This window comes from Lacerta agilis, chromosome 10 (assembly GCF_009819535.1).
Source record: "Lacerta agilis isolate rLacAgi1 chromosome 10, rLacAgi1.pri, whole genome shotgun sequence".
Taxonomy (NCBI): Eukaryota; Metazoa; Chordata; class Lepidosauria; order Squamata; family Lacertidae; genus Lacerta; species Lacerta agilis.
Genome location: NC_046321.1, coordinates 69,727,702 through 69,740,532, shown reverse-complemented (window position 1 = coordinate 69,740,532; position 12,831 = coordinate 69,727,702). Strand labels below are relative to the sequence as shown.

General features: G+C 41.9%; 1 protein-coding gene across 4 annotated transcripts in view; it reads right to left on the bottom strand.

Moving 5' to 3' along the window:
* The window catches only part of UPF2 (UPF2 regulator of nonsense mediated mRNA decay), a 63,160-nt gene that overhangs the window by 32,194 nt on the left and 18,135 nt on the right, over positions 1-12,831 (bottom strand). For 3 of the 4 annotated variants that reach the window (XM_033162920.1, XM_033162921.1, XM_033162923.1), the window contains exons 4-11: positions 12,459-12,619; positions 11,964-12,161; positions 11,422-11,571; positions 9,519-9,581; positions 6,213-6,316; positions 5,362-5,447; positions 4,670-4,778; positions 135-248 (exon numbers count right to left, since the gene is read on the bottom strand). In XM_033162920.1, the coding sequence (XP_033018811.1) occupies positions 135-248; positions 4,670-4,778; positions 5,362-5,447; positions 6,213-6,316; positions 9,519-9,581; positions 11,422-11,571; positions 11,964-12,161; positions 12,459-12,619 (985 nt within the window). The remainder of the gene's footprint in view (positions 1-134; positions 249-4,669; positions 4,779-5,361; positions 5,448-6,212; positions 6,317-9,518; positions 9,582-11,421; positions 11,572-11,963; positions 12,162-12,458; positions 12,620-12,831) is intronic. The other variant, XM_033162922.1, reaches the window with a different exon arrangement.

Sequence of the window (12,831 nt, the reverse complement as noted above, 5' to 3'; positions counted from 1 at the left end):
CATGCCCAATTATTCTCTCTGCCATTATAAAAAGTAGATTGAGACACAGCTTTGTATAGAGAACCTCTGAGTATGCCAGGAAAAGAAAAGAAAAGGGGGATGTGAACTGATCCTCAGTGTACATGAGCACCAACCTTTAAGCAATGCAGAGTGTCACTTTTGGAGAACATTTTAAACTTAGTAAGTTCGCCAATGAATCGCACAGTTTTATTTTTTGTTTCAATGTTGATCTGGTCCTTCTTTCTCACCTAAACATAGGAATACAAGAAGATTTACTTTTAGTATGCAGCGAATTAATATTTTATTGCCCACAACAGATATGCAGCTGTCTATTTGATTGTTCATGTGTGTGCATACACACACGCCAGAGTGTAACAAGGGGCTGGGAGAGTGCAGTACAAGGAGAAGCAGAAGAATGGTTTGAAACTAGCCTCAATTGTTAAATTGAAATCTGGCTTTATTTTATTATTTGGTATAAAAATTGCCACTGGGTGTATTTAGGATGCAAATAATAAAATCAGTATAATATTTTAAGGGATGTGGCTAAAATATTCAGTTCTTTTTCTGGAGGATTTCAATGAGTTAACTGAATTACAATCAAAGAAGGAGTCCTATAAATAATGCTTGGACGTTATAAAAACATGGGTTCAAAGGGAACTCACCCTAAAACTAACCTACAGGTGGTATCTAACGCCAAGAAAGTTAGCACAAATACGCCCAGGAACCTCACCAAAATGCTGGAGAGGATGCACCTCCACGGGCACATACTTCCATATGTGGTGGGAGTGCCCCAAAATCCAAACATTCTGGACAACAACCATACGAGAAATAAGCAAAATAACCAAACAAGTGCTAGAAACCACCCCAGAACTGGCTTTACTAAACATCTTCCAAGACAATAATGCCCACTTACAACACAAGGAACTCATAATCCATCTACTCTCAGCAGCCAGAAACATCATAACCAGACACTGGAAAGAACTGTCAGGAGCAAGCATGGACCAATGGTACCAAGTAGTATGGGAAACAGCCCTACTAGAAAAGTTAACCAGCAACCTAAAACTAGCACGGGGACAAACAGAAGAAGATACCTTCACCCCCATATGGTCCCCCTTCATCACACATACAGCTCAACAAGATAATGACAAAAATCTACCGGCAGCATACAAATCAATATGGCTAACCTGATCCAATACACCCACCCACCCCACTCACACAGAAAACCAAAGATCACCACAGCCAACCACAAAGGAACAAGCACACCCACCTACGCCAATCGCGACCTCTCACCCCCAAGGAAACAGAAGCGAACAACAGAGAACCAACACAAACGATGCTGACACCAAATCCTACATATACTAAGGAAAAAAGAAACATCGCCCCCACCCCACCCTCCCCCCATCCCACCCACCTCCTCCCCCCCTTTCTGCCTAATGTCTCAACAACCAAAATTGATCTGTAAAAATGTGAGAGACATTGTACACACTTTTGTAAACCAAGAAAATCTCTAATTTTTAAAAAAAACATGGGTTCAAAATTCACAACAAAGGCAAACAATTGATATGTGGATATATTTGCATCAGGAAATATGGAATTATGTTCCTCCATTCTTCCCAAATGTTTCTGAACGACAGATGACGTTCTCAAGATTTCCCTCTTGGTGCCAGATTCTATGCATGCAGGACGGCCAAGGCCCAAATAGTCCTGCTTCTTTGTTTATGAACAGGTAAAAGATTGCATAAGATAACCAATTTTAAAAGCAATTTATTGGTGGGATATTGAAACACAATGGCCAGAATCCAAAGAAGTATACAATGAGTTTCACATGTCCCAGGAGTATTGGGCTTGTGCTTCATTAGCAGTAGCTCTCCATGCTAAGTAGAAATCAAGTGGACTTTCAAAAGCAGATTGAGATATGGCAAGGAGATTGCTGTTTAAAGAAGTAACAAGCACCACCAGGACCATCTAGAATAGTACTCTGAGTCCCAGCCAATAGTCACATTAGTACTAAAAGTTAATGCGACAAATATCTTTATAAGATTGGACTGCAGATTTAATCATAGAATCATAGAGTTGGAAGAGACCACAAGGGCCATCCAGTCCAACCCCCTGCCAAGCAGGAAACACCATCAAAGCATTCCTGACAGATGGCTGCTTCAAGACCTCCAAAGAAGGAGACTCCTTGGTAGCAAATTCCAGTGCCGAACAGTTCTCACTGTCAGGAAGTTCTTCCTAATGTTTAGGTGGAATCTTCTTTCTTGTAGTTTGAATCCATTCAAATTAATCAGTAGAGTTATCATCATATTGGTACTCTTTATAACAGTAATAACATCCTAAAGACTTTTAATTTCTTAAGTTAGTTCTTAACTTATAGTGAAGTGGCCAGGCGAATCATTAAAAATTAAATATGACTCTCTCTGGCCAAATTAGATTTTTATTACATACCTGTTTATTTGGGATGGGGAGTATTTTTGAAGAATGACTGCTTTATGATATACAAAAAAGCACAATTACAAAACCATGCGAGAACAGAGGCATTTATTGATTTGATTTAGCATTTGTCTGGGGCAGGTTCCATTGGGGGGGGGGATGCACTGAGACAACTGATCTCAGTGATCACGGGTAGGAGGGGGAGTTAAGCTAAGACAAGACCATGTCATTGCCGAGGAGGCAGGTTTAGTCGTTGTTTGAAGACTATCCCTGACTCCGGGTCTGGTCCTGACCAGACAGATACTGGAATCAGCAAGGGATACCCACATGATCTGAAGGTGCTGCTGTGCAATGCCAGGTCAATGATGAATAAGACCACTGCCACCCACAACTTGATCATGGATAGGGGACTTGACCTGGCATGTGTGACAGAGACTTGGTTGGATGAAGCAGATGGGCCTATCCTTGCTGCTGCTTGTCCACCAGGTTTCTCTTACGCACAGCAACCCAGGTCATGTGGGCGGGGAGGGGGGGTTGCAGTGCTTTTTAGGAAGTCATTAGTTTGCACCAGGCATCCTGTTAGGAAGACCCAGTTCTTAGAGTGCATGTTCTGGAAGTTGGGCAACAGGGGCAAGTACACCTTTTGGTGTACTGACCTCCCCACTGCACCAAGGATTCCCTGCCCGAGCTGCTTCAGGTCATGGCGAATGTTCTCCTGGAGACACCTAGTTTGGTTGTCCTAGGGGATTTTAACATCCATGCCGACACAACCTTACAAGGGGCCGCTTGGGCCTTCATGGAAAGCATGGCCTCCATGGGGCTGTCTCTGAATAAGTCTGGCCCAACTCATAGCCGAGGACGTATTCACCTCTATGGATGCTGGTGATCTGACATTTAAAAAAGTGAAATTAAAGAAGTGCCATGGTCAGATCACTTCCTGGTGCAACTGGACTTCTCCGCGACCCTTCCCCTCTGCAGGGAGGGGGGACTGATTCAGATAGTGCACGCCTGCCACTTAATGGATCCAAATGGTTTCCAGAGAGTGGTAAGGGATGCTTTATCCCATGTTGATGGCCTTTCAGCTGATTCCCTGCTGGCCCGCTGGAATGTGGAGTTAACCAGGGCTATTGACTGTTTGGCTCCGAAGTGCCCTCTCCGATTGCATGGAGCCCAGACAGCCCCGTGGTTTTCCACGGATCTGAGGGCAATGAAATAATCACTGAGACAGCTAGAGCGCTGGTGGCGGATAACTCATTCTGAATCTGACCGGACACTGGTTAGAGCTCAATGTCAAGCCTACCAAGTGGCGGTAGCGATGGCGAAGAAGACATTCTTCATTGCCTCTATTGCATCTGCAGAAAACACAGCAGGAGACTTTTTCAGGTGGTTCGCAATCTAACGGAACCACCTGCTCCATTGGGGCCCAGTACAGGCCACATGATCTCCTGCAATGATTTTGCAAAGTTTTTTGTAGATAAATTTGCTCAGATTCGGGAAGAGGAAGACTCCACCGTGGGAGCAGGGCCGGGGTGGGAGAGTGCTAGAGTCCTGTCTAGTCACGTTGCGTGGGATCAATTCCAATCTTGTTTCCTCCGAGGATGTGGACAGGCTGCTTGGACGAGTGAGACTAACCACCTGTCTCCGTGATCCTTGCCCATCCTGGCTTATAAAAGTTAAAAGTAATCATGCTGATAGTGTCATAATGGAATATGATGATGCTGTTTTTATCGAGTAAGAACTTTGAATTGGGCTTGGTAACAGACCGGCAGCCAGTGCAGCTGTTTTAAGAACTGTGTCGCATGTTCTCAAAGCTCCCATCAGAAATCTGGCTGAAGCATTCTATACCAGCTGGAGCTTCTGAACCAGACCCAAAGACAGCCCCACATAAAGAGCATTACAGTATCATAAACCTAGCCTTAAGGTTACCAATGCATGGACTACAGTGGTGAGGCCGTAGTTGGTGAACCAGATGAAGCTGGTAAAATGAAGATAACAAAAGACGTCCAGTTTTAGGATATTCTGAAGATTAACATCTATAACAAAACCCATTCTCTTGTTAGGTACAACTATTATATATCTGTTCACAAATATACATATTGCTGGTCAGACATCAGTTTATTGAGTAATACCTTGAAAACTTACTCTCACAAACTGAGTATTTTAACTTTTCACATTGTTGTATTTTAAAACATTTCCTAAATGACTGAATCTGTGAGGTGCAAAACAAATAGAAACTTACATGGAATCTGAAGTCACCTTTCAGCATAGAACAGAGATCCTCTGCTACATCAGACATACAAGGATGTAATGTGCCAACCAGCCGTGCATAAAAGGGTAGCAAATCCAGCCTGCAAACAAAAGGTTACACATGCAATATAGCATTATTTTATAAAGAACAATATTAAAGTTCTAACTGTTCTGTTTTGTAAGTGTACTTCTGATATATTTATACATGTACATTCAGCTATCTTCTTGGAAGGAATTATTTTTTTTTACCTACAGGTAAGTAGATGTTGATATTTCTTTGGCTATACAGAACTACATGCATGAGGGTGGAGAAGAAATTCAAATGCCACTATTGAAATGCCATTTCTAGAGTCCACTGCCTATTTAACTTCATAGAATCCACATTTGTCTAAATACTAGGGTGGGGTATGAAACTCTCATAAGGGAGGGATGGAATGTGACAATATTTAACCCAGTTACCTGTTGCCTTTTATTCTTGCTAGGGTTAATTAATGACTAAACAGTGGCCTCTGTTTGCATTAGATATGACATATTTTTTGGAACTAATTAGGCATCTGCATGTGTTTGTTTACCATGCTCCTGTTGCTTTGGGAGGTCATTTTAGCTTAAGCCATTGTTTGCTGTCCCTGTTACTTTAGGTATCTCTGCCATGACCATTAATATGACCTTTACATCAACACCTACCTTTGACGAGGAACTATGAAGAGAGCACGAACCAACTTCCGCCTATTTGCTTTTGTATTCATGTTCATGCAAAAATCCATTGCTGCCTGCAAGAAGAAAGGCACTTAAATCTGAGAATACACAGATTGTTTACAAGGTGAAAAGAAAGAGTGTCACATACTCTTCTACACATGGGGAACAATAGTTTCTTTCATCCTAAAGAAGGCCAACTGGCAGTCCCTGGGCAAGATCATATCTGTTATGTCATTTCATTTGACTCCTGGTGGTCCAACCATTTTTTAATCACAGTTCACTTGGGAGGATAGAATATTGCTTTTGAATAGTCTATATACACATTTATTTTCCCATAAAGCCACAGCCACGTCAGAATGTGTCTGCTCTGTAGATTAGAACTGTAACTGTTGACAAATATCCAAGTCAATTTATGAGCATCTGAGCTAATTGGTACACAATTCACTGGTTTATGTCCAAGAAAGAAATGCTGACAAACTGAAGTATATGGCTAGCAGTGTTCACCAATCTCTCTCAAATTTGAGGACATTTTTTACAAAATTTATTTGGGATTGCTAGCTACCAACATGAGTCTGACCAAACTGCGGGAGGCAGTGGAAGACAGGAGTGCCTGGCGTGCTCTGGTCCATGGGGTCACAAAGAGTCGGACATGACTGAACGACTAAACAACAACAACTGCCAACATTCACCGAATTTCTGCTATACTGTATATTTGCATCTTACCATATTAACAGTGGGTGTAAGAGTGGCATACAACAGTAAAACTATCTAACAGATTATATCAACATCCAATAACCAACTTATGGATATAAAGAAGAAACGCTACAAGTTTACTGTACCTTGTCTATTAGGTCTCTATTTACACAGTTTGGGAGCTGCTGAAGAAAAGCATCTACTATAAGCTTCAGGTGTGACCCGGTACTGGCTTCTTCATCTTCTTGTTCTAGCCATTTATAAAAAAATCAAAAATAAGCGAGAGAAACCAAAAGCTCTCACACACTGTAGTAATGATACATTAATTGTTCAAGTATGCTTGCAAGTGCTATATAATCACTCACCTTAGGGAAGTGAATCACACTTTTTCAATGAGGAAATAAACATAAGAAAAATGGTCAATCCCTATAGGCCATTCCCTAGTAACATCTTTGAAGGGAAAGATGAAATAGAAATGGAGAAAAGTAGATTTGAAATGCACATAGAAGAGACAGCAAAGTTCGGTGCTACTTTCATTAGCAACAGCAAAGGAGGACACATACAAGAGGCACGAGTAGGCAAGAAGTAAAGAACTAACCTATGAAGACCAAAGAGATCTGGATTTGTCGTCTCCTAGTAGAATTGAGAATGACAACATAGACATTTTTGGGAACCAAAGTCCCATTTGCATCTAGGTTTGTGGATTCCTCAGAGTTCCAATCCTGGGAACCTTTGATATCACCACGTTTCTGGTTTCAGGTTTGAAATTGAAAGTGGCCTTTTAAACATCAAGGGAAAGATCCTCCCATGAACCCAATTACCAAACCTCTACAGCAGGAGTTGCCCGCCTAGGCTTTCTATGTGGCTCCCAGTCTCTTGCTTCATTATACTTTCCAATAGCAAAGGATTACATAGAATTCAGAAATCAGTCTCCTTTCCTAGAGCAACAATTTGTACTCTCAGTAGGTTTAAGCAGGGGTGTAGCAAGGGGGGTGAGGGGGGCGGGCCGCCCCTAGTTCCAGGGGAGGGGGGTGACACTTTGGCCAGCCCACCCCCGCCCTCTCGGGCGGGCCCGAATGGGGGCATGTCGCCTTTTCCCCCTTCCAGCGGCTATTTTTCGGCAGGGGGGTGGGCCAGCGAGGAGGGGGTGTCACACTGGCATGACACCCCCTCCTTGCTGGCCCACCCCCTGCTGGAAAAAACCGCTGGGAGGGTGAAAGGAAGCAGAACAGGCGCATTCAAGCGCCTGCTCTGCTTCTCTTTTTCCCCTTTCCGCCGTTTTTTTTTCGGTGGGGGGGGGGTGCGGGCCAGTGAGGGTGGGTTGTCACGCTTGCTGACACCCCCTCCTCGCTGGCCTACCCCCCGCCGAAAAAAGCCACGGAAAGGGGGAAATTCCTCCTTTCTGCATCCACGTGCGTCGTGACGTCGCGATGACGTCACGACGCACACGTCGTGCCCCTCCCCCAGGTGGGTGCCTCTGCGCCGCCGCCGCCCCCAGCAGCGCAGAGGCTTGCTACGCCACTGGGTTTAAGCCACAGTCAATTCTCTCACCTCCAGATAGCGCATTTATTTTTTAATGAAACTTGGTTCCCATTACCTAAATACTACCTAATACAGACAGATCTTACATGCTCATCCACAACACTTCTCCTACTGTTATGAAAACTAATGCAGCCTAGTCAGACTACTGTATATGCAATATGGATTGGACTGCAAATAATTTTCCATCTTCCTTACCTGTGAAACCTAACTAATGTGTAGAACTATTTCAGCATTTAGGCCACATTTTTTAAAAAAGCATTTAGGAGTTTTAAGGCAGACACTGAAACAAAGAGTTGCCCCTCCAAACTTTATGTGATACTAAGAGGGGCCCACAAATTTTGGTTTGCCTTAATAGACAGGCAAACTATGTCATCACCCAACCCGTCTTCCCCAATCCTGTCTTGACTCAGGGGAGGGGAGAGGAGAGGTCTTGCTGCCAGCATCGTATTAAACTTCAAAGGCACTCAGCACAACTATGAACAATGGTTGCAATGTTTTAAAAATGTTTTTTATAATAAACTAAATTAGCCATTTAAAAAACCAGATTACCCTCACATGTTATCTGAACCATTGCTGATACCGTATTTCAGCGCGTAAGGGTCGCATTTTTGGTGCTGATATTTCCTTTCAAAAAGGGGAGTGCGACTATTACATGGGGAAATACGAAAGTGCAACCATTATGCAAGGAATAAAGTGGGGACAACAGCAGATGGATCTGAGGAGCCAGCAGTGCAGGGAGAGCGAGGGAGAGCCAGAGACAAAGTCACTGCTGTTATTGAGACCATGGGGAGAGAAAACGGAAAGACACTAGTGTACCTTTCTGTAAAAATGAAGCCTGCCTTGTGCATATGTTCTCTTGTCCAGCCTACTGAGACGCAGCAGCGTCGCTCATCTATAAGAATCTGTACAGTGAACAAAACCGCTCTATACTCTATGCATTGCAAGAGCAGAACAGCCATTCAAATTTGGACAGGAAGTTTTGTAAGGAATGCCGTAGGAACAGCAAACGAGGAGCGACGGCAGCATCTGTGGCCAGGCCTGCTGGGGGCCACCGCCATCTCCCCTCAGCCCACGTGGCCCAGTTTCCCCAGCATCAATTCCCACTGAAACAGTGATAAAAAAGCAGCAGCAGGAGAATGGAGAGAGACATTCCCGCCTGCTCTGCGAGGTATGAGGGGAGCCGGGCGGCAGCAGCTGGAGGAGGAAAGGAAGGGGCTTGAGGCCTTAGAAGCTACCCTGCAACTATTATGCAGGGAATGCTCTGGGACCATTTTCGGAGTTCGAAAAAGGGTGGTACAACTATTATGCAGTGGCAACCAGTATGCGGAGAAATGTGGTATTTCATTGTCTTACAAGAAAATCTTTACTATCTCTGGATTTTTAGTGACCCTGGTTGGGTTTCTGAACTCAGATTCATAAGCAATCTTTTAAAAAGTAAGGTTTTCATTTCTGATAAATGTGGTGAGTCTAAAAAGTTTACCTTTTATGTGGCAAGTTAGTTGGTGTGACCAAAAATACAATTTACATTTGGGTGAGGTTTGTCTCAGTCCTCACTGAAAAATTTCCTTCTGTTTTCACTTAAGCTTTACATTAACTTCTAGGTGCTTTCCAAGAGGGATGCTTTCAAAGTGGCAGCCAGAACACAGAGTCATCATTAGCTACCTACAGGAACTAGTATTTCAAGTTCACCCCAAGTTAATTTGACTATCAACAGGGTCTGAACCATTTTATTAAGCATTTTGTTTTGCTCCCATATAGAAGAGCTTGACACAGCACTTATCTAAAACGCCTCTAGTTACAGATAATTTGGCACGAGTCACTCTGCCTAGAACTTCTATCTGCTCCCTACCCCCTATAAGCTTATCTGCTTTAAGCGGCTTCTTCTCCTTAGGTACCACCTATAAACTCACTTCGTGCAGCTTGCTTTCCGTCACTATTTTCAGCTCCGGTGCTATCTGCTCCCTGTTTCTTGCCTAATCGTATTAAAAATAGAACAAAAAAATTTAAACACACCCATAACAAAACATGACACAGAAGCAAATCTTTAATATGAAAAAAATAATTTCCTCTTCCTTTATGTAGATGTTCCCTCCCCAAGTTCATGTTACTTTCCATATTAATAGTATGCAATCAGGGTTTTTATTTAAAGTATCTTGGGCTACAAAGCATATTAATATTCTAATCTCACTATCACCAATAAACTATGTGAAAAACAAATGGTGCTGAGGTGAATATCCTAAAATTTGAATCTTAAGCCAGACTGAGAAGTGTTCAAAGCAATGGGTTCCTTCTTATTTAAAGACAACCACCACCACATTATCAGCAGGTCAAATATCCACACAATTTAGTAGATTTTTAGTATCAGTTTACAATTTGGGAGTGAATTCAATGAACGGAATTGAATTATTGTTCTCTCCCTGTCCCTCATCTGCTTTCTCTCACTCATACACAGATATCATAAACACTTTTAACCACACAAAGTGCTTCGCAACCAATCTCATTCACGCTAACAGCCTTGCAAGGTAGGTCACTATATAATTCATATTCCATTCACAGGAGAACTAAAGTTGAGAGAATGTGACTTGTGCAAGGCTAGGCAGCAAGTTTGTGAATACTATCCTCCAAACATGACTAAGTTCCTCAAGAATTGCCATTTACCCTGGAAAATGAGGCTATAGCTAGCAGAGAACTACTTCAGGAAAACAACTTTTGACAGCAAAACTGGAATTGGAATTCACTTAATCCAAAAAAGGCTTTCTCTATAGTAAGATTTATAGTGGCTTGGTTCACAAGTAGCACTGACCCAAACCATGGCTAAGCATGGACATAGAAGCATGCAGGTACTCACAGCAGAAATCCCAGACACTTTATTCCTCCCCTGGTCCTTCTGCTGCTGTTACCTGGAGCTAAGCCATGGCTTGGCTTAATGGTACATCTGAACCCAGGCTTGAGGTTTGTTTCACTTTAGACAAACCAAGACTGGTAATCCAAAAAGAAAACTTGGCTGCAGACTGTGGTTTGTCTGGAGTGACAGACAGCATGGCAGCAGCAGGAGGAGCAGGGGAGGAGTAAAGTGGCCAGGATTTCTGCTTTGAGTACCTGTACACTTGTACATCCATGCTTAGCCATGTTTGGTTTACTGTCACATGCTAACTGGATATTAATAAAAAGCCATGCAAATGGCTATCCTAATGGGAAAATGTGGTAACACTTTGATAAGATCAAACAAAATCTCACTGCTTTCTACGTCAGGTAGATATATTGTTTTGAACAGCTGAATAATCATTACCTCACTGTGTTTAGAAACAAAATTTCCCATGCTCCTCAGTGGAAAATCTCACATCAATTCAATAATATAGAAAATATCCTGCACCAGTTTCAACAGCTGTTTACCCCATCTAGGTATGCCACCGCTGGGTTGTGTAAGGAAGCAGAACATGCTACCTTGGCATTATTAATGAACCCTTGCCAAGGAGCAATTTTTCTGCTCACAGGCAATATCAAATTACAGGGAAGAAGTATTACTGACAGCATGACCTAGTAGTAATGAAGATTAGTTCACTGAAAGCAATTCCCTGGCTGAGGCACAGAAGCATCTTTGGTCATGGAAACACTAAAAAGAGGTCATGTAACAGAGTGGATGAAAGTACTATTGTGCATAATTGCAAATGCTTCCAAAATGAAGTAGCATATCTACAGTTCTGTCAATACAGTGAAAAAAAATTATATGCATTGCTATAGATTGGATCAGTAATAAATTCAATTTAGGAAAACCAATAAAGACAAAAATATACCTCTCCATATTATTTTTACCTTGTTCATCAAGAAGCTTTTTTGTGAGATCTTCTGCTTCATCACCACAGTCTAATTCAAGTGCATCATCATTAATGTCCAGATTCTCCAGGTCCAACTCCAGATCATCAGTACCAGACACATCTTTGTTTTCCTTAGTTTCTTTTAACTCTGTTTTAAAAATAGTAAGATGTACATGCTTTTCCCCATTTTTACCTGGCCATTTGACCCTCCATGTTCATAGTTTACAGTTTCTGAAGAAAATATAATACAGAGTGTCTCTTTAATCACTGACATTTAGCACAAAATGTTGTGAACCAGGTAACTGCCTCTTAGAACAGCTTCGTTTTTCATAAGTTTCAAGCATTGTTCTTACTCCTCCAAGAAAATAAAGTGCTCATGTGATTTTTTAGTAGGCATAGGTATCATAATAGCAAAGTGCAATTTGTTAAGAAAATACACTTGTGCTGCAGAGCTAGCATATACACAGATCAGGATAAAATCCTACCACTGTACCCTCTCTACCACAACTTCTAAAACAATGTTGCAACAAAAAGATGTACCTCTAGAATCATCTTTACCAGAGTCCTTAATCTGGGAACATTTTTCATTATCCTTGAACAAAATAGCCGGCACAAATGCTTTTAAATCAATTAGATTCTCATAGAAGTTTCGAGCATCTTCATCCTCCCAGATGCCCCCCTCCAAATCATATTCACCAGGTTTGCCAGGGGTAAAAATGTCAATGCCAGGCCCATGTTCTGGAATATAAAAAGCAGAATGTTATGTATTACAGCAGATTTCAGTATCTGTATCAATATGTCACATAATTCCTTCTAATATAAACTGGGATGAAATCAGTGGGGATTGCAAATTAAAGAACAGACACACCAAGAAGCAATACTAGGAGGAAAGCAACAAAATGATCGCAAGAAGTTGCTCAGCTTGCTTTGTTTTAATTCTCAAAAAAGCACCGGGGGGTGGGAATAGCTATTAATATGCTTTTGTGTTTCCATTAGAACTAAAAAGTTTGCTTTCTGAACTAGGAAATTCCATACCTTCAGGCACTGGCTTATCCTGTGGGAGATCAGGCATATTTTCATCCAGGAGATCAGCTAATGACTGGGAGTTTGCCAACAACTTTTGATAGGACATAGCAAATTCTTCATACTGCTTATGCCGATCTTCACTCAACTCTCCTTTAGAGTGCAGAATACGCCTAGAAATATTAACCAAGAAAAAAGAGAGCAATGAAGATTCCAAGTATGAACAAACTATTGTAACTATAGCTTTTAATTCTTCTTAGAATAACCCAGAGTTAAAATGCATTAAGAATATTCAACATCAGCAAATATTTGACTATTAAAAATCATATTAAAAAAGGTAAAGAGACCCCTGACCATTAGGTCCAGTCACGGATGACTCTGGGGT